Source organism: Paroedura picta, chromosome 1 (genome assembly GCF_049243985.1).
Source record: "Paroedura picta isolate Pp20150507F chromosome 1, Ppicta_v3.0, whole genome shotgun sequence".
Classification (NCBI taxonomy): domain Eukaryota; kingdom Metazoa; phylum Chordata; class Lepidosauria; order Squamata; family Gekkonidae; genus Paroedura; species Paroedura picta.
In genome coordinates, this window is record NC_135369.1 from 178868230 (window position 1) to 178889703 (window position 21474).

Consider the following 21474-nt stretch of genomic DNA (forward strand, 5'->3'; position numbering starts at 1 on the left):
AGCGCATGCGCATTTGCCTGGCGAGCTTCTCGCTGCAGGGGGCGGATAGAGGGAGCTGCAGCCTGCCGCAGGCTGCAGACCGGGGTTTGATGACCCCCAATCTAGTCCAACCGCCTGTTCAATGCAGGATCAGCCCAAAGCGTCCATGAGAAGCATCTGTCCAGCTGCTGCTTGAAGACTGCCAGTGGGGAGGGGAGCTCACCACCACCTTAGGCAGCCTATTCCACTGATGAACAACTGACTGAATACCTCCCCCCCCCAACATCTAGCCGATATAGTTCTACATGTAGTTTAAACCCATCAGTACTATCCTCTGCTGCCTACAGGAACCTCTCCCTGATGGGAGAGATCTGTTTGTTTCTGTAGCCACACTTAAATACCTTGAAGGGAAGCCCTCGTTCTTCAACTTATGTTCAGCTGCAGAATCTAGGCGTCCCCCGTGAGCAGCTGACGTACCTACCAGATCCTCCGACACAGAATGGAAGGCAGAAGGAGAGAGCTACACGTCTTCTCAGTCTTACTCCAATCCCGTGTATCCAACAGTATGCACTTCAGCAGCACGACAGATGCTGGATACCTGTTGGCTGGATTGCTGGAGTCGGTAGGATCAGATCCTATTTGCATGAGTGCAGAAACCAACAGCCATATTATATATTTATTTACTATATATGTTTTATGGAATTACGTTGGAAGCTGCACTGAGCCGGCAATGCTGGGAGGGGCAGGATACAAATCAATCCGTCAATCAATCAATCAATCAATCAATCAATCAATCAATCAATCATGCTGTGTGTTTGGAAGCCATTGCTATGGGCCAGCTTGAAGAGAGAGACAGAGACAGAAACAGACAGAGAGAGAGCAAGAGAGACACAAAGAGAGAAAGAGACAGAGAGAGAGGTGCTGAGTCTCTGAAGAACAGATGGGTAAGGAAGAAATCAAGATTGTTTCTGCACTCACTAAAAACTTTGCGACAGCATTCCTTTAGTTCTGCGAAATTTCTTCAGTTTTACACAAAAAATCTGCCTCGTAAGGTACGGATTCAGTGGAAAGCTATGTTTGCACTGTGGTTTGTTGACTCCCAAGAAACCACAATTTCTTCCTGGGAGGGAATTCACAGTAATCTAATGTATATGTTTGGGATTTGTGTTGGCCTCCACCTCCCCCCCCCCCCTTGGTGCTTTAAGAGTTTGTCTTCCCTTTGCCTGTAGCATCGATTTGGGATGCCATTTGAGAAGAAAAAGTTTGTGGAATGAACCGTAACACGAGTCATACCGTTCCTATCTAGAAGCCCCCTCCCCTCCCAGAGCGACTTGGCTTATTTTTTTAAATTAAAAATTGTGGAAAAGATTGCCTTTACGTATCGGTCATTCCCACTTTATTAGCCGTTTACAACCCAATTCTAAACAGTTTACGAACTCGGTAATCATTGACCTTTTCCCAGAGTCCAACGCATCCCCGGCAAACGTTCCCTTCGCAAATGCTCCCCAACCCGTTCGTGTTCATGCTCGATGCTGTTTATATTGTGCTAATAGATCACCGGAGAAGAAATCCATGAAGCAATCAGCAGCAAAAGAGCGCCACGGCGAAGTGAAATGTAGACAGGACAAGCCATATCATAAAAAGGGAAAGCCTCAGCTCTGTAAAACCAGACCCTTGCACGAAGGCAGGAAGCGTTTTATTTCTAGCAGAAATGGGGAATCTTGGATAGACAAGTGGCGAAGGGTGTTGTACATCCGTGGAGACGCATCAGCGAAAGGACACGGTATGGAGATTCATTGGAGGAGTTCTGGGACCTTCAAAGGAGGACTCCCTCTGGTTCTAGCAGAAGGTAGCTTTGCAAGGAATGTGGCACGGAGAGCGAGGGGATGAGACAGTGGCATCTCCCGGCCAGGTGCTGTCTGATGGCGCAGCGACACAGATGTTGCAGGGTCCGAACTGTGTACATCTGACGGAAGAAGGATTCGTAGAATGGCTGGTACCTCTGAACGGAAACAGAACGTCATTTTGAACAGGGAAGCTCGTCTGTGGTAGCACAAACTACCATGCTAAGTTGAAATTCTGAAATTCTGAAAGTGCCTGCAGGCATATGTGTGTTTAAGACACAGTCTCCTCAACTAACAGATTAAAGGGACCCAATTGCATAGCAGGGAGGAACCGTCAAATAAAAATTGAGGAATAAGAGATTAAGAAGAAGAGTCGGTTCTCATTTCACTATCTGAAGGAGTCTCAAAGCAGCTTATAGCTGCCTTCCCTTCCTCTCCCACAACAGAAACCCTGTGAGGGAGGTGAGGCTGAGAGAGCTCTGGGAGAACTGTCACTGGCCTACGGTCACCCAGCAGGCCCCATGAGTCTCAGTTTACAATCTCCTTCCCATCCTCTCCCCACAACACACACCCTGCGGGGTAGGCGGGCCTGAGAGAGCTCTGGGAGAACTGTGACTGGCCCAAGGTCACTCAGCTGGCTGTGTGTGGAGGAGTGGGGAATCAAACCCAGATTCGACCACTACATCCCATTAGTGCACATCACCCAGGTACTGATTTTCTTGCTCGGTAGTTCTTTCGCCATCCGCAAACACAAACTTAAGGTAAACAATGTGCTGCTCTTGGTCTCTTCTATAGCTGCCCAGAGATCTAGTGTGATGTGATGGATCCCTCAGGCCGGCCAGATTCCCTCTCTCTTTCTCTCCCTGTGAGCCTAACCTACTTCTCGGGTTGTGAGGGAAATGGAATATTTGTCTATTTGCCGGAGACCTTTGGCAGAAAGCTGAAATAGCTAAAGGTACTTAGCGGAAAAACACTAAAGGGCTGAAGGAAACTATTTCGCGGTTAGAGATCAGTCAAAGGAAGAAGGCGTCTGCCGGCTGGCAAGAAGCTGCCGCAAAGGTCAGCCGGGAAACGTTGTGCCCCTGAAGGACACGGCGAGTCTTTAAAAGGGAAAAGAACAAGAACATGGGTCTCCTCCTCTTTTCCCCAGCACCGATGGCTTAAGTGACACCCCGGTGGAGGCAACAAAAGTAATTATGTGGATGCAGCTACCAAGGGTTATGTCGGCTGCTGGAATGCAACGGTATCTTGTGCTCAAAGAAGAAAGAAGATCCTGCAGGGGGCAGCAAGCCCCAGCCAGACAGGGCTGTAGGGGAACGACCCTCTTTCTAAGGGGCTTCTCCTTGTCTGTCTGCAAAATGTTATTCTAGGGCTTTTCTTCTAGAATAGTCCAGAAGTGTCTCTCTCTCTCTCTCTCTCTCTCTCTCTCTCTCAGTTAGCAAGGCAGCTAGGTTTAGCACTTCTCTTTCCGATCTGGTGTGTTAATTCCTGAATACCTGGAGATTTTGGGAGAGCACCCTGGGGAGGGCAGCGTTTGAAGAGGGAGGGACATCAGGAGGGTACTATGCTGCGGGGGGGGGAGGAGCTTCTGTGCAGGCTCCTGGTCCTAGCGTCCGGTGCATTCCTGGGCGCACCAGGCTTTGTCCCTCTTCGCAATCTTGTCCATGTAGAGAGAAAAAAAAAATAGGATTCTCGCCTTCTTTTTATGTATTGGGAGCCTGCATAAATAGCTAGCTTGGGCTTAGAAGGGAAGGGGTGTGGACAGAGTTGCCAGCCTCTGGGTGTACCTGGAGATCTCCCAACGTTACAACGGATCTTCTGACGATCAAAATCAGTCCTCCTGGAGAAAATGGCTGCTTTGGGGGATGGGTTGTTTGACCTTATACCTCACTGAGGTCCTTCTTCCCTCAAACCCTGCCCTCCCCAGGCTCCATCCCTGAGTCTCCAAAGGAAGTGCGTCTGGACTCAACCAGGGCCAGGGCCTTTCTGGCTGTGGCCCCAGCCTGGTGGAACACATTGCCAGTTGAGACCTGGGCCCTGGCAGAACTACCCATGATTCACAGGGCCTGTAAAACAGGGCTCTTCCACCAGGCCTTCAGTTGAGGCCAGAACACACGGCTGTAGCCAGTGAAACCTGTGGGCATCCCTCCCTTCACCAAATTGTTCCCTCCACCAAATTAGAACTGGAATCTGAATAATACCACTACCTTTTGTCCATAAAGCAGACTAGGTGGTGGATCGATTAACCAACGAGCAGGACCAACAGATCAACACAGGGTTTGAATAACGTTTTAAATGTTTTAACTATGCTTTTATAGAGATGTACATGCCATGTGTGTTGCGAACCGCCCTGAGCCTTCTCGAGGGGAAGGACGGTATATAAGTCCAATTAAAGAATGAATCAATATTTCTCAACTCAGGCTTGGCAACTCTTGTTGAGGGGGGAAGGACCCCTGGAAGCCATAGAATTTTGCTGCTGAGCAGACAGCTTATTGACGCCATGCAGAAGTTCAGGACTCTGGATAGCGTTTTAGTAGGAATCATAACTCCCACCTGCTGGGTGCAGGAGGAATTTCTTCTGTAAATTTCTTCTGCGCACTGACCTGTCCTTAGCCGGCGGAGAACCACAGTCAGCCTCTGTGTATCTAGGAAACCCCAGCAGGGCATATTTTTAAAAAGCATCTTACTCACTTGGTCTTTCCACAGGCAACCTCATAATCGCAAAAATATTCTGGGAACTGTAGCGATACTGCTTGCATATATGTATATATATATCTTTTACCTGAAAATCTTCCTCTGGAACAGCTTCCACCCACTTCTCAGAGATGGGCAGGTGAGGGTAGGAATTGCAAAGGATTTCAATGATCTCTGGCACGGAGGCACAAGATTTCAGCACCTGGCGTGGAAAGAATTAAAGACACTCTGAAAAACACTAAGTTTACTCTGGGGTGCATTCACCAGCTTCTGAGATCTGACAAGTGCCAGGTATTTCTTACGATTCGACACCCACAAGTACGTGTACATGTACGTGTATGTGTGTGAAGGGGTCGAATAACCATTTCTGAAGTTAACTCCTGATTTGCAAATTAATAGTAGGTCAGCCAGACTGGCATCTTCCCCAAATGACAAAGACATCTCAGGATGCCTCATTTCCCATTGACATGGATTGAGGAAGGGAGCTGTGTTGGTCTGAAGCAACCAAACAAAGTTGGAGTTTGGCGGCCCCTTTAAGACCTGCCATGTTTGATTCAAGGTATAAGCTTTTGTGTGCGTGCACACTTTGGCAGACATCATGACCTCGGAAGCTCTCATCCCTGACTTGGCAAAATGAGAAATGCAGGGCAGTGAGCCAGGAAAAATGAATACAGCACCGTGTCCAGTAAGGCCAGCCTTCCCAGTAAGGCATGCTTTCTCAACCAGGGTTTCGTGAAACTCTGGGGTTACTTGACAGCCCTGGGGAGGTTTCCTGAATGGGTGGGAGTTGATATTTTTATTAATATTTAATATTAAAATAATTTAAAATAAAATTTAAATAATTTAACTAATTTAAATAAAGTTTAATAATAATAAATAAAATAATAAGAATAATAAATAAAATAATAAGAATAATAAAAACAAATAAAATTTAAAATTTAAATAATTAATATCTATTTTTAAAATTCGTCAAACACTTATCGGGTTTATTTATTTATTTATTTTATTTAGTTTTGGGCTTGTATACCGCCGCTCTCAAAGAGACTTGTGGCGGTTCACAATAAAACAGTAAAAACAATGCACCCCTTCAAAATCCCCCTGACACCTTAAAAAGATGGCAGTACATTAGAGTTCAACTCCCCCAAGCCCCGTCCAGCTTGCAGTCAAGGAGCTCTTTCATCAGGAGTGAGGGTCCTGATCTCACCAACACTAGAGGATCCCCTGATGGTAACTCCAGGACCTCAGCCTGGCCTCAATCATACGCTTGGTGGAAGAGCTCCGTCTTGCAGGCCTTGCGGAAAGCTAACAATTCCGACAGGGCCCTTAGCTCTTCCAGGAGCTTGTTCCACCAGGTTGGGGCCAGGGCTGAAAATGCTCTGGCTCTGGTCAAGGCCAGGCAAATGTCCCAGGGGCCTGGGACAGCCAGCAGATTTGTACCCACAGAGTGAAGTGCTTTGTGAGGGGCATAAACAGAAAACCGTCCCACAGATACATAGGGCCCAAGCGGCATATAGCCTTAAAGGTCGAAACCAGTACCTTGAACTTGACCCAGAAACAGACTGGTCATGTTGACCTCCCCCCAATGGCCAATGATGGGCCTGGAGGGGTGGAAAGAGGAAGGGCGTGTCCACAGCTCTGCCCTCCAACCACATTCTGCACCATCACACCACTTCCGGGGTTTCTCGAAGCCTGAAGGATGTTTCAGGACTTTCTCAATGGTGAAAAAGCTGAGAAAGGCTGACCTAAGGTGAGGGGAAAGGTCAGTGAAAGCAAGACTTGTTCTCTCCTACAGAACTTAGATTCAAGCCCAGAAGCACCGTAGAGACCAACACAATTTTCATGGGGCAAGCAGTCAAGAGTCAAAGCTCTCCGCATCAGGCTCTCGAAAGCCCCTACCCTGAAAGCCTCGTTGGTCCCCCCAGGTAGGTCTGGACTCGAATTTAGCTGTTCTACTGCAGACAAACTCGGCCTCCCCTTGGAATGGCAGAACTCTGATACCTTGATGAAAGCGCCTGGCCATATTTTCGGAGAGCCATGGTTCAGCAAGGCCTGCACTGTGCAGTGCGGTCTCAGCTCTCGCCTGAAAGCCGCCGTCTGGAGGACACAGGAGAGTGGGGATGCCCCGTTGTAGTCCAAGGCGTTGACATCGCCTTGCTTCTGCAGCAGCAGGAGGGCCAGGCTGTGGTGGGCGTTCTTGCAGGCCTTGTGCAGCGGGGTCTTCCTCTCTTCGTCCGCAGAGTTCACGTCGGCGCCATGCGAAAGCAGCAGCTGACAAACCTGCAGGTAGCTTTCGTGGTCCTCCCTTCCCCTCGCTTCCCTGCAGGCGATGCTGAGTGCGGTCTCCCCAAGGCTGTTCTTGGCGTCCACCGCAGAGCCATTCCTGAGATACAGGTGGGTGTGTTCCCGCAGGCCGTGTTTTGCTGCTATATGAAGAGGGGTCTCCTGGGCCTCTTCGCTGGGCTGGTTGACCGAGGCGCCAAAGGTCACCAGAGCTTTTGCGCACCTTCAAAGCAGGGACATCAGAGTTACACAGGCAAGAAACGGAGCGGGCAGACATTAGTGCATTACGTCGCTCTAGTCCTGCTTCGCTAGGCTTTCCTTTGCGACACTGGGTAGTTCTGCATATATTCCTGAAGGCAGGACAAGAGGCAAAGGCAAGGTTAACAGGCAGCTGAAATGAGCAGATGCTTACCAAGTGAGCATCCCTTGAAATCAATAGTCCACTATGCATTATTTCAGGAAACAAGAATAACTTATTGTATAAGTTTTTAAAAATATTAACCCCTCCCAAATCCACAGGAGTTCCCCCAATCTGGATCTGGCTCTCCAAATCCCCTCCCCCCCAATCACGCAATGTGGCCAGGGGGGGCACGGGACTGTGTACAAAGCCTGCAAAGTTCATGAGTCTCTGGTCCCCCGCAAATTTGATCTTTTGCAGGCAATTTTCTGCAAACGATTTTGCGATGAAAGTTACGCTGTCTAGAGATATTCCGCAAACCACCACCGAGGTTGCTTGTCCATTTCACGATGACTCAATCAAGCCACCGAGGAAAGCTGTGAAAATGTGTCTTTTAACCGGTCCAAGTTTTGGCGTTACATATTAACCGGAATGAAAGGCGTTTCTTCTTTAAACTTCTTCTCCATAGCCCGGCTATCAGTTTTGCCCTCCTGGAGTTGGCAACCTGCCAGAAAAGGGGGTGGACGAGGCTGAATAGGACTGATGCAGGTAACCTCTTGAAACTTCATAAAAATAAATATTCACTGGAGGCTTTCTCATAACCCTTCCCACAGCCTATCAAGGCAAGGCAGCAGAAAGGAGCTAAGGGTTCAAATCCCAAGCAGGAGATTGCTGCCCAGAAGTTGGAGTTCATCACCTAGCTGAGAACAGGTCAACCTGCAGCACAGGAGAAGGAAAGGGCCAGACTAGAACACTCCCCTAACCACACATCCCACTGGGAACCCTACTGACCGTCACGACCGAGGACATCATGAGTCCTCCTGCATCCACCCCCCATATGGCAGAACCAGCTACATTTACCAAGGCAGAGAGGACAGGAGAAAAAATTACAATGCAATGGAAACACACAGAATTGCATACCCAAGCTCCCTCATTCAAACCCCAGGTGGGTGAGGCTACCTGTTGGCTCTGAATGGAGTGCCATGCCATGTGCTATCGATGGCATTTTTGGGTATGGTAACCAGGGCTCATGCCCTGGGTGTCATACTTGATGGGGGCACATTGGGCCCTGTCAATCCCCCGTGGGCAGTGGGAGTCATGCATCCTAAATGGCCCATGAACACTGACACCCATCCCAGTGGGCAGAGGATGGCTTGGAGGCTCCCATTTATCTCCACCGCCCTGAGCTCCCTTCCACTCCTACCTTCATCACGCACGCTGCATAGCTTACACGGCACTGCAGTGACTGGAGGAATTGTGGAACTAGAGGAATCTCTATAGCAGGTGTGGCCAAACCGTGGCTCTCCAGATGTCCATGCCCCTGCCAGCATACTCATGGGAATTGTAGTCCATGGACCACCCCTGCCTCTACAGACTTTTGGTAGAGCCCAGCTAGGCAGGCAGTGGAGGGTTGTCTGAGCATTAGCCTCTATCTTCAACAAGAAAAATACCCTGATGCTTTGATTACTTTTGGGTCTTCCTCCAGCCTCTTCCTCCAATGAAAGAGCAACTGGAGTTGGAGGAAGTCTCTTTAGGATGAAGGAAGGCTTCAAACTATAGAGAGACAACTGGGGTAGAACCTGCCCCAGTATCAGAAAAGGGGAGGCATTGCTTTTGACTTAGTTGTGGAAGAATCACATCTTCTCTCAGAAGAAGAACCAACTCAACCAAAGAAGCCTAATGAGGATGAACAACATCTTGAGCGGGATCTTAAAGAAATGGATGGGCGACCATTTTTGTTCATCAAAGAATAAAGGTCAGCATAGACGGTTTGGGTGGACTACCATATTTAGCTGCCAGATTTTGCTGAAGATCAAAGCTCACCATAAATGATTTGGGTCTTGCACCTGGATCCACTACAGCGTCAATTGTGAAGTGCTTCTTTGCTACAATTGTAGCCCGACATTTATAGAATTCTTCCGATGCGGAACTGAGTTTCATTCTCAAGGGATTCTCAAGGTGGGACCATACTCTTGAAAAATCCCACTGGTATGAAAAGAGTGCTTGACATTTCGATTTGGTGAGGAGCCCTCTGATCAAAGAGAAAAGCGCACACAATGTCAAGCTCCTTAGAAAGGAGTCAAGAATGCAGCAAGAGGCGATGCAAGAAGCCCTGCACATCATGGTGAATTCTGGGCGTCCCATCTAAGACCGAGACAGGCCATGTAAAGTCAATGGGAGTGCATTGACCTTTCTGAGGAACACTTTGGGGGAAAGTTTTGCCTGCCCTTAAGAAGCGGTTTATAACAGGAGATAGATTGGCTGAGTGGGACTACCCAAAATGAGCTAATTGAGATTTCGGCTTGAAACCACCAATATGACCTCATTACAGAGCTGGAACAGAATCCCTTTAAAAGCATTATTGCAGACAGGACAATGGAGGTAACTGGTGATGGGCAGAGTACGCTGTGTCTCACTGGGTAGAGAGTGAATCACTGAACATCTGAGAAGCACATCTTCTTACTCCACCCAATTGACTCTTGTGTACCCTTCACTGCTGTGTAAGAGATAATCTGCTGAATTGATTACCTGCAGGTGGGCTAAGTACTGGGAAGGACTTATCAAACATGATCTTGGACTCAGTGGGAGGGAAAAGCATATGTGCCAGCATTGCCTTCCCTGAAGCCTTAGAAAAAGCTCAAGAGATGCACAAACCAAACCGCATCTTTCCTTTCCGTGCAGTGCATTGGGCTGCCAGAGGGAAGTCCAGAGTAGACGGTGGTTACTTGAGAACTGATTATGCTTGTCTACTTATGCCCCCTGCAGGGCCCTCTGCTCTGCAAGTAAGAATCTGTTGGTTGTCCCGGACCGCCAGGAAATTGTCCCGGCCTCGACCAGGACCAGGGCCTTTTCGGCCTTGGCCCCTGCCTGGTGGAACAAGCTCCTGGAAGAACTAAGGATCTTGGCGGAGCTTTCTAAGTTCTGCAGGGCCTGCAAGACAGAGCTCTCTCACTGGGTAGTTGGTTGAGGCTTGGAGGGGGCTGACCGGAATTCGATCAGGGGTCCCGCCCTGGCTGAGCATCTCTGTAATATATAACAACCAATGCCAATTGTCTGGCTGGACTTAGTAAATGATGTTGGGTGATAGTTTGTTCCGCCATCTTGTGGGTTCTTATATGTACTGCCATTGTTTTAATGGGGTTTTCAATGGGGAAATTGTTATGGTGCTAATTGTTAGCCGCCTTGAGGCGACAAAAGTCATGAGAGGTGGGATATAAATCTAATAAATAGAGAAAGAGAAAGAGAAAGAGAAAGAGAAAGATAGAGATAGAGATAGAGATAGAGATAGAGATAGAGATAGAGATAGAGATAGAGATAGAGATAGAGATAGAGATAGAGATAGAGATAGAGATAGAGATAGAGATAGAGTTAGAGATAGAGATAGACAGATAGACAGATAGACAGATAGAAAGACAGACAGACAGACAGACAGACAGACAGATAGATAGAACTCAAGGCATGCTCCATGAAATCCTGGGACTTCAGCATCCTTCCGAAAGCAACAGTGGGAGGAATGGTAACTGCAGGATCTTCTGTGTCATGTCCACTGATCTGTAGCTGGTGCCTTGGACATCCAGAACTAGGGCCGTAGGCCAATGCACAGCTGCTTTGGCTTTTCCCGGACCTTGGTCTATGTTCACCTCGTTCCCAAAGATGCATTTCCTCCAGTGCTGCTTAGCTGCAAGCAAGCATGCGGAAGAGCTGAACCATTTTGAGTAAGCAGATGCTCCGGACAAAGAGAGGGGGGACCTTCTCTGTCTTCATGATCTAGCTTCACAGTCACTGCTTAAAATACCTCCTGACAAACACAAGAGGCTGAAAGATAAAGCAGTCCACAGCCATGTCTTTAGAGCAAGTAAACGGATGTGATAAGCAAGTCGAAATGAATCAGAATGACTGTTGCTTTGCTGAGCTGCTGGCATCGCAGTGGAGCGAACTGGCTGACAGATCCACCTAGCAAGGTCAAACCATTCAGAAGGCGGAGAGCGAGAGAGCTACTAAACAAGGCCAGGCCAAGGGGTTGCGTTCTCTTTCATTCTTAGCAGGTACTGGTAACTCTGTGGGCTCAGAGGCGATTTGAGACCACCTTTATTAAGACCCCAGCATGGCACAAGCAGAACTGAGAACTGAACCAATACCCCCCCCCCCAGAAAACCCTCAATTTATATACATAGGCATATTCAACAAAGCGTGCCCCCTGAAAGTTTTCTCCACCCCCCCCAAATTAGAATATCTAATTTATCAAAGGACTCGTGATCCCATAAGGGGTGGCATCCAAAATGCATTATGCATCTATGATTCTATGCATAGGCATTGCAACGGAGAAGTATGAATAATAATTTTAAAAAAGAGCGGGCACCTTTAAACTTTTGAAGAAAGGGGATTGGTTGCCTGAAATGATTGACAGGCGGAAGTGCGATGCGATTAAGGCACGTCACTCTCTTCCACCTCTTCCAGCAGCAGATGAAGAGGGTAAGATGCCCCAATAGACGGCAGACAAAGGTGAGGAGGGCCTGGGAGGTGCGGTATTATTTAGCGCTTTGCTATTCCATGGGCATGGCGCTATTTTTACTAAAGTGCGGAAATTCCCAGGCTCTTCCCACCAGTGTGCACGATTGCTCAGTTTCAGTTTAAACTGACTAGATCCAGCAGATGGGATCTAGCTGCGCATGGGTCATTTACACTGTAAGCCACGATCCTGCCTCAGACCTCAAGCTCGGTCCTCGGCAGGACTCCAGACACAACAGGGACTTGGTTTGGTATCAAGAGAGGCATGGGGACCCTTGGCTGTGGAAGCGTTTGCATTCCAAAACTGTGGGAACATTTGCATGTGTCCCTTTCCAGCCAGGGTGGCCGCAACAAGTGCTTTCCAATAACAACAGCTGACAACATCCACCGAAAAGAAATCACAGTTGCAATATCCTCCAGGAAACACAAAGCCCTGTTCCAGACATTATTTCAAGACCATTGCACAGACCTAAGCTGGGATGATGTGGAAAGCAAACTAGGCCAGGGACGTATGCGATTCCTCTCGAGGTGACGAGGATCGGAGCGGGACGGCCACGTGTCAGCACAGTTTGCTTGCAAGAGCAGGGGCATCCCCTTCGTTTGTTTCTCTGCAAGGCGTTCCCACTTCCAGGGGAACTTGGCAATAAAATTGCCAGCTCTCATGCGAACAGGCTGAACAGGACGCTTGCAATGTGGATGCGCCGGACGTTCGCCGACCTCTGCATCCCAAATAACGGCAGACAAGACAAAATGAAGCAAATGCGTTTGCCTTTTGCAATTCCACTGAATCCAGAAAGGCCTGGACACCACTGGGCACCTTTGTCCCTCGGCACGGCCTCCTCTGTGGCTCAGCCTCCTTCTTTACCGACCAGCAGGGCAGGCGCTGTCACCCTGCAGGCACCTCCTGAGCCCCTCTCTACGGATCCGCGTAATTAACCGCGAGGGGGTGGTGAGAAGGAAGGGTAGAGGCCGAACCCACCGCCTCGGAGGCTGAGCTCCCAGGAGGCTCTGCAGGGGGCCTCCTCTGCAGGGAAGGGGCTCCCTTTCTGCTTTATCTGAAGTAACCAACCTCATTAATTTAAAAATAGCCCAGGAAAAAAAAAACCCAGCTGAGATTGGAGTGCGCTGGCAAACGCTCACTGGAAAGAAGGGGAGGGGGTGTTGTTTACTGGAAAGGTGGGTCTGCTTGTGCCGCTTCTAGACGGTTAAGAGCTGGAAAATAAGAACAATTGTCTTCTGGACACTTGTCTCCTGGTTTTTTTTGTAATTCCCTGGCTTACAAACGCCTTTCCCTTCCTCTCTCCACAACAGGCACACTGGGAGGTAAGTGGAGCTGAGAGAGCTCTGAGAGATTTGTGGCTAGCCCAAGGTCGGCCAGAGTCTCACAGCAGCATACAACTGCCCACCCTTCCTCTCCTCACAACAGATATCCTGTGAGATAGATGGGGCTGAGAGAGCTCTGAGAGAACTGAGACTGGCCCAACGAGTCTCAAAGCAGGCCTCGTGAGTCTCAAAGCAGCTAACAATCGCCTTCACTTCCTCTCCCCACAGCAGACACTCTCTGAGGTAGGTGGAGCGGAGAGAGCTCTAAGAGAACTGGTCTGCAAAACAGCTCTAAGAGAAACTGGGACTGGCCCAAGGACACTCAGCTGGCTGCATGTGGAGGAGTGAGGAATCAAACCCGGTTCTCCAGATTAGAGTTCTCTGATTTTTGACCAACGCACCTCACTGGGTCCTGAACGTTCTCCGTTTGAAAAACAGTGGCATGCATGTCAAAAGAAAGAGGCCAGAAAAAAAAAGTTCTAGCTTAGCTGTACTACTGGCAGGTTAGGTTTTTGTGTGTGCAAGGATTTAGGGAGTGGGGAGATGGGTAGAGGCACATCTCCTCCTCCGTGTGAAATCAGTCTGTACGAGACAGGGTGAAATTCCATACTCCTTTTAACTGCCAAGCCTCACCCTTGAAAATGACTGTCATTCACAGGGCAACCCTAAACAAGAGTGGCAGTCAGCGGACTGCAGTGTCCTAGAATGAAACAATCGGAAGTGTCCAGCTTAATTCAATGCAATCCTTTTATATTTTAAATAAAATCAGCCTCCAAGATACTCTGTGGATTTGCTGCCAAGGAGGTACCACTGTGTCCAGTGGGGGTGATGCTTATAACAGCAGCCAGATTTTTTTTTGTTGTTGTTAAATGCAACAAACAAACAGTGAATGGAAAATTCCAGGAAAAAAGAGCTGCGTAATTGTGACTCTGAAACGCTAGTAAATAATGCTTCCCAAAGTGCAAAATAGTCATAAAATATCATAAAGACAATCATAATAACCAAACAATACTGTAGAGCTGAGATTGATTGTAAACTGAGATTAAAAAAAATAAAAAAGCAGGATAGTTTAACAGGGCTTGTGCAAAAAAAGGGGGAGAAAGGAAAAATGGTACCACATAGAATCATAGAATCATAGAATCATAGAATCATAGAATCATAGAATCATAGAATCATAGAGTTGGAAGGGGCCATACAGGCCATCTAGTCCAACCCCTTGCTCAACGCAGGATCAGCCCTAAGCATCCTAAAGCATCCAAGAAAAGTGTGTATCCGACCTTTGCTTGAAGACTACCAGTGAGGGGGAGCTCACCACCTCCTTAGGCAGCCTATTCCACTGCTGAACTACTCTGACTGTGAAACATTTTTTTCCTGATGTCTAGCCTATATCATTGTACTTGAAGTTTAAACCCATTACTGTGTGTCCTCTCCTCTGCAGCCAACAGAAACAGCATCCTGCCCTCCTCCAAGTGACAACCTTTCAAATACTTAAAGAGGGCTATCATGTCCCCTTTCAACCTCCTTTTCTCCAGGCTGAACATTCCCAAGTCCCTCAACCTATCTTCATAGGGCTTGGTCCCTTGGCCCCAGATCAACTTCGTCGCTCTCCTCTGTACCCTTTCAATTTTATCTATGTCCTTCTTGAAGTGAGGCTTCCAGAACTGCACACCACGCCATGCCTTGCATTCTTTTAAAAATTTGAGCATTTCAGTGGGTAGTTGTCACCGCACATGGCATCTCCTGCCAAACAACACCAGTTTGTTTTATACAGCCTCTGTGTTGAGTCCTTTTGGATGGTGATTTGGGTTCAAGGCAAATCTTGAGAAGAGATGTGGTTTCCATCATTTGCAGAAAGAACCTGGGAGAAAGCATTCATCATCAAAGCTATTCCCTAAAGTCTTGGCAATTTAAAAAATCAAATCCTTTCCCTTCAGTATGGGTAAATCAGGAGCAGGCAGGAGAGAGAATTAGAGCTGGTTTTTTTGTACCCCCCTTTTTACTACTTGAAGGAATTTCAAAGCAGATTACAATCACCTTCCTTTCATCTCTCCACAACAGACAACCTGTGAGGGAGGTGGTTCTGAAAGAACTCTGAGTGAAGCTTTGAGAGAAGCCCTGAGAGAACTGTGATTTGCCCCAAGTCACCCAGCAGGCCCCATGAGTCTCCAAGTGGCTTGCAATTAGCTTCCCTTCTCCCCATAGACACCCTGTGAGGTAGGTGGGGCTGAGAGAGCTCTGAGAACTGTGCTAGGACCAAGGTCACCCAGCTGGCTGCGCGTGGAGGAATGGGGAATCAAACCCAGTTCTCCAGATTACAAGCCACTGCTCTTAACCACTACATTATGGTAAAGAAGGTGTATGGCCTAAAGAATTTGCTTGTAACCCGTTTTCCTCTGAGAGGGAGGAATTATCTTGTAAAAGAGAACAGCGGTTGTCATCTCTCATTTAAACAAGATGGCCTCCATGTTTCTTCCGATGTTGGTTTATTTATTTAAACTGTGTATTTAAAAGATCTATAACAGCCTTTTTACCTCACGGGACTCAAGACAGCTTACAATGTAAATACAGCAGTAACCATAAAAAGTTGTTTAAAAAACCCACCATTTAAAATCACAATTTAAGTAAAAAAGTCAAACGCTGTCCAAAATAAAACTGACACAATATGGTTGTTGAAGGAGAAGGATTGGGCTTGTCACAGCCCTGATAGTGCTGTTTTCACAGAGCAGTCCTTTCAGAGCTCTCTCAGCCTCACCTCCCTCACAGGATGTCTGTTGTGGAGAGAGGAAGGGAAGGCGACTGTAAGCCTCTTTGAGATTTTTTCAGCCAGTGAAAAGCAGGGTCTAAAAACCAACTCTTCTTCTATAGGTTTTGGGGGAAGTCAGAGCCTTGGCGGGATTCCAGCGACCTCCAAAACCCATCTTAAATCTGGAGGTTCATCTTAAATCTGGAGGTTCATCTTCAACCTTCTGTGATGAAGATTAGATCCTTTTGGAAATGAAATTCCTGTTCTGATTTCCCCTGAACCACCTTGCTCAGTTCAAACTGTGTGTGTTCACTATACCATGTCAAAAACTCTTAATTTCCCTTCCGACTTCTATACTTCTGCAGCCGCTTCCCCCGTGTTTTGTGGAAGAGTGCCCTTTCGGAGTTCATCCTGACTCAGAGACCCTGTTTGGATCTTCTTCTTGTTCTTCTCCTTTGCCCTGTGGCACGGCCAAAGTGTAGAAACAAAGAACCTTTTCTCCCCCTCAATTCTAGCGCCTGTCGAAACCTGTGTGAATCGCCCTCTCTCTCTCTCTCTCTCTCTCTCTCTTTTTTTAATCATCCCGGCTTTAGCAAAAAAGAGTGCAGTGAATTTGCAGACTCCTTTTACCCCACCATGTTAATTATCACCACTATAAAAAGAAGGTCAAGGAAAGGAACTCTACTAAATAGGCCGAAGTTGGCATGCATGACTCCTAAAGTGAAGGAGACAGAAATGAACTTTGCTGGAACTTTTTTTTTTTTTAAATAAAAAAAGTCTTCAAAAGGCTTCTAGATTAAAGCCCCTATATCTTTTTTGGGGAGGGGGGGGTGTTCAGTTCTCATGGAGTCTGAAAGTTGAAATGGTTGGAAGGAAACCCAGATCATATTTTTTTGAAATAGCAGGCACTGTGAGGCTCAAAGGTTTAAAGTCCTGCCCCCATGGTGAATTACAGACTCTACGGGAACACAGAGGAACATGACACATTGGTGTTCGGCCGTTGTCACAAAGAGGGAGCCAAATAAAACAGTTCTCTATGTAGGTCAATGACCTGCTCTTTATTGTCGGTAAAAAAATTAAGGATGACCTCAAATCCATTACTCGGGGGGAATAAAAAACAACGGGGGAAAGTCATGCTCCCTAATCAAAAAGAAAATGTTTGTTACCCAAAAGGTTGACCTCCTCACTTCCTAGCTTTGGCACGAGTCTTTGCAGTGGGAAAGCTGTGGTCGAATCCTCACAACCCCATCTGAAACGTCTGTTAATTTTTGATCCTTCAAGGCAGCTGGCTTAGCTATTGTAGAAGTATCCAGTAGTGTTGCTGTAGTTAAGGGACTGCCGGCATTTCCACTATAAAGCGGCAATATTCAAGGGTATGGAGCTAGCTCCGCTCTTTCAACATGGCGCCGGTGATTGATACGCCTGGATTACAGGACGGCCGCTAGAGTGCCATCCCTTTTTCCTACTTGTGTAAAGCATGACGTAAATCATCAAAGATTTCTTCACAGTCGGGCAGTCAGGGATGGGCACAGGGTCGGGCTTCCATGGAAAAGAAAGGCTCCTTCGTTTACGAAGCACGTGCCAAATTGCATTCTGGGCCAGGTTTATGGTGCTGGTTTTTAAGGCTGTACACAGTCCGGGCCTGGAGTACCTACAGGACTGCCTCTCTGAATACGTCCTTAGAAAAGTCTTATGATCAGCCAATACCAACCCTCTAGTGGTCCCCAGCCCTAAAGAAATCCGTCTGCCTCGTCCAGAGCCAGGGACTTCTTGGCCTTGGCTCCTGCCTTTGTGGAATGAGAGTGGTGGGCAATAAATCCAAATTTATGAAGACGATGTAACTAGGTCTAACTTTTGGTTGCCATCTTTTAGGTAGAGGATGGAGATCTCATGGAATTATGCCATCTTGATGTAGTAGTTAGGAGCGCCAGCTTCTAATCTGGTGAGCCGGGTTTGATCCCCCGCTCCCCCACATGCAGCCAGCTGAGTGACCTTGGTCGGCCACAGCACTGATAAAGCTGTTCTGGCCAAGCAATAATATCAGGGCTCTCTCAGCCTCACCCACCTCACAGGGTGTCTGTTGTGGGGAGAGGAAAGGGAAGGCGAATTGAAGGCGTTTTGAGATTCCTGCGGGTAGGGAAATGCAGCCTTTAAGAACCAACTCTTCTTCTTCAGTAATATCAGGGCTCTCTCAGCCTCCCCTCCCTCACAGGGTGTCTGTGGTGGGGGAAAGAAAGGGAAGGCGATTGTAAGCCCCTTTGAGACTCCTTTGGGTAGAGAAAAGCGGCATATAAGAACCAACTCTTCTTCTTGTTCTTCTTCTTCTGCTTCTGCTTCTGCTTCATCTTCTTCTTCTGACTTCTGGAGAAAACGCCTCCTTTGGAAGCATTAAAGGTAACGGTAAAGGTATCCCCTGTGCAAGCACCGGGTCATGTCTGACCATTGGGGTGACACCCTCTAGTGTTTTCATGGCAGACTCAATACGGGGTGGTTTGCCAGTGCCCTCCCCAGTCATTACCGTTTACCCCCCAGCAAGCTGGGTACTCATTTTACCGACCTCGGAAGGATGGAAGGCTGAGTCAACCTTGAGCCGGCTGCTAGGATTGAACTGCCAGCTTCATGGGCAGAGCTTTCAGACGGCTGCCTTACCACTCTGCGCCACAAGAGGCTCTTTTTGGAAGCAGTATACACTACCAAAGTCCCTCTACTCCCAGAAGCCTATCCTCCCGGTTTCCCCAAATCTCCAGGTATTTCTCAAACTGGAGTTGACAACTGTAGCCCAGTTAAAATAAACAAATGAGGAGAGCTTCTTGCTTTCTTTCCTCAGAAAGTTTACCTGAGGTTAGGAGGTTCACTGAAACATGACCAAAGCATAGATTCCCTGGAAGATGGAGGTTTCCCCTTTCCAAGGAGAGCCCGCTTGGCGTAGCAGTTAAGAGTGGTTGCCTATAATCTGGAAAAGTGTGTTTGATTCCCTAATTCACTCACCAACAACAGGCACATTTGGCCATTGTAAAAGTATGGAAGAAATGGAAGCATGGAACATCAAGTTCAAATTCACTTAGTGAACAGACTTTTAAGCTTTTGTTGGCCAAAGATCCTTCTTGCTTCAGACTTTTAAATAACATTTTGTCACGTTATTCCATCCCAGATGACCTGTTAAACTCTTCAGGGAGAGGAATGGGAAGGCGACTGTAAGCCGCTTTGAGCCTCCTTTAGGTAGGGAAAAGCGGCATATAAGAACCAACTCTTCTTCTTCTTCTTCTTCTTCTTCTTCTTCTTCTTCTTCTTCTTCTTCTTCTTCTTCTTCTTCTTCTTCTTCTTCTTCTTCTTCTTCTTCTTTCTTCTTCTTCTTCTTCTTCTTCTTACCAACTCAGAGACTGGGTATTTATCTCAGATGCCTTGACTGATAGATCATTAATCCTGCAATCTAAAAGTTCACCCTGGTACAAACTATTCAAAACAAATCATTTGAGATCTTCCCATTTAGTCTATCTTTCAACTCATCGTCTCAGAGTACCTTTTACCTCCATGCGATTTCAAACAATGCCAACAGTTCTACTGAGTGGGCGATACCATGAAACGCCAAAAGATCAATGCTTCTGCTTTTGTGGAGCTTTAGTTCTGGAGGATCTCCCACATTACATTCTCACTTGCCCATTGTATACAGATCCTAGGGCCAAATTTCTTGCTGGCCTACTAGATGGGCTAAATGAGCAATCCGACCAGGAAAACAACAGGCACACAGAACCTTGTGCACGTGTCCATAGGAAACCATGGAAGGAGGAAACACCACTTACCCCAAGGAGTTGTGGTTGGTGCAGAGGTGCAAGGGCACTTGACCTTCATCGTTGAGAATGTTTGGGTTGGCCTTGTGTTCCAGCAGAAGCTCCACGCAGTCTGTGTGTCCTCCCTTGCAGGCTTCGTGGAGCGCAGCTTGTCCCCCTGGGGTTGCATTGGGGTCTGCTCGCCAGAACAGCAGGTGACGAAGGCAGGCAGTGTGTCCATGGCTGGCTGAGATGCACAGGGGATTGGTGAGTTCCCGCTTGTATTCTAGAGACCATAGGCCTGGAGCAGGCAGGGGTTGGAAGAGAAAGGGGGTGGAGGGGAGAACATTATGTAAGGAGTTGATGCACGACACACAGGAAGTTGCCTGATTTGAATCAGAACTCAGGTTGCCAGTCTCCAGGTGGGACCTGGGGATCCCCTGGAATTGTAGCTCATTTCCAGATTGAAGGGATCAGTCCCCTGGGAGAAAAAGGCTGCTTGGGAGGCTGGACTCCATAGCATTATACAACAGAGAGGTCCCACCCCCAATAGTGCCCCAACTGGCTCCACCCCCACAATCTCTAGGTAGTTCCCAATCCAGAGCTGGCAACCTTAAGCCCCACTGACAAAAAGACAAGTAAGTGGGTTCTAGTTCAAACCAATTAGGAACATTGAGAAAACTCAGAGGCTAATCACTGAAATCACATAATACGCATCTTGCAATGCTAGACCCAACAGGTTTCAGCCTGAAAATGAGTCCTCCACAAAGGTCTAATCCTGAATACATGTAATGCAGTAGAGTAGGCTTTCTCGCCAGGTTGTCATAAAACCCTGGGGTTTCTCGATGGCCCTGGAAGGGTTTCCCGAATGGTTGAGAGTTAATTAATCTTTCATATATATATATATTTAATTTGTTAAATGTTTACTGGGTGATATGGCCCTATACGATCCTGTCGACCCCCCCCCCTCCCAAAATGGCCAGTGATGGGCCTGGAGGGGGTGGGAAGCGGAGGGGCCTCAGGTGGGCGTGTCCACAGCTCTGCTTCCCGACCGTATTCTGCACAATTGCATCACTTCTGGGGTTTCTCAAAGCCTCAAGAATGTTTCAAGGGTTTCTCAATGGTAAGAAAGTTGAGAAAGACTGCAGTAGAGAATGCAAATAGCAGCCAGTGAGATTATCCCCCCCTTCCATTTATTCCCTCTGAATATCATGATCCTGACAGCGGTTTCTCAGTGGAACAGGCTTCCTCGGGAAGTGGTGGGAGATTTTTAAACAGAGGCTGGATAGCCATCTGATGGAGAGGCTGATTCTGTGAAGGTTCAAGGGTTTGGCAGGTTACGGTTGATGAGCGATAGGGTTGTGAGTGTCCTGCATAGTATAGAGCAGGGGTCCCCAACCCCCGGTCTGCGGCCCGGTATAGGGCCGCAAAGGCCATCATACCGGACCGCCAGCGGCCGTGCCTGCCTCCCCCCCCTGCAGTGAGAGGGGGGGACAGAGGCCGGCGCGGCAGCTGGCGCAGCAGCTGGCATGGCAGCCGGCGCAGCAGCGGGCGCGCCAACTATGCAAACGCGCACGCGTGGAACTGCCGCACATGCGCGTTTGCGCCCCCTGGTGGTCAAAACGTGCATGTGCGGCAATTTTTTGCGCATGTGTGTTAGCGCCACCTAGTGGCCAAAATGTGCATGTGCAGCAAATGGGCATGCACATTTATGAGCAACTGCGGCAGCCGGGCCGCTGGCTCTCCCCCACCCCCGGAGGCGGTCCCCGACCAGAAGAAGGTTGGGGACCGCTAGTATAGAGGACTGGACTAGATGACCCAGGAGGCCCCTTCCAACTCTGATTCTATGAAATGGAGCTGATAAGAGATATCCATTTACCAAATGTAAGTCTCATTCTCCAAAACTGCTAAGAAGTCCTGGTGTGTGTCTGTAGCTTC

General features: G+C 48.0%; 1 protein-coding gene across 4 annotated transcripts in view; it reads right to left on the reverse strand.

The window, feature by feature from the left end:
- Window positions 1-776: 776 nt before the first annotated feature.
- Window positions 777-21474, reverse strand: part of ASB18 (ankyrin repeat and SOCS box containing 18) — a 34855-nt gene continuing 14157 nt past the window's right edge. Inside the window, exons 3-6 of one of the 4 annotated variants that reach the window (XM_077313565.1) lie at window positions 19570-19837; window positions 6516-7020; window positions 4606-4719; window positions 777-1981 (exon numbers count right to left, since the gene is read on the reverse strand). In XM_077313565.1, the coding sequence (XP_077169680.1) occupies window positions 1796-1981; window positions 4606-4719; window positions 6516-7020; window positions 19570-19837 (1073 nt within the window). In that variant the 3' untranslated portion in view covers window positions 777-1795. The remainder of the gene's footprint in view (window positions 1982-4605; window positions 4720-6515; window positions 7021-19569; window positions 19838-21474) is intronic. The other 3 variants (XM_077313547.1, XM_077313556.1, XM_077313540.1) reach the window with 3 other exon arrangements.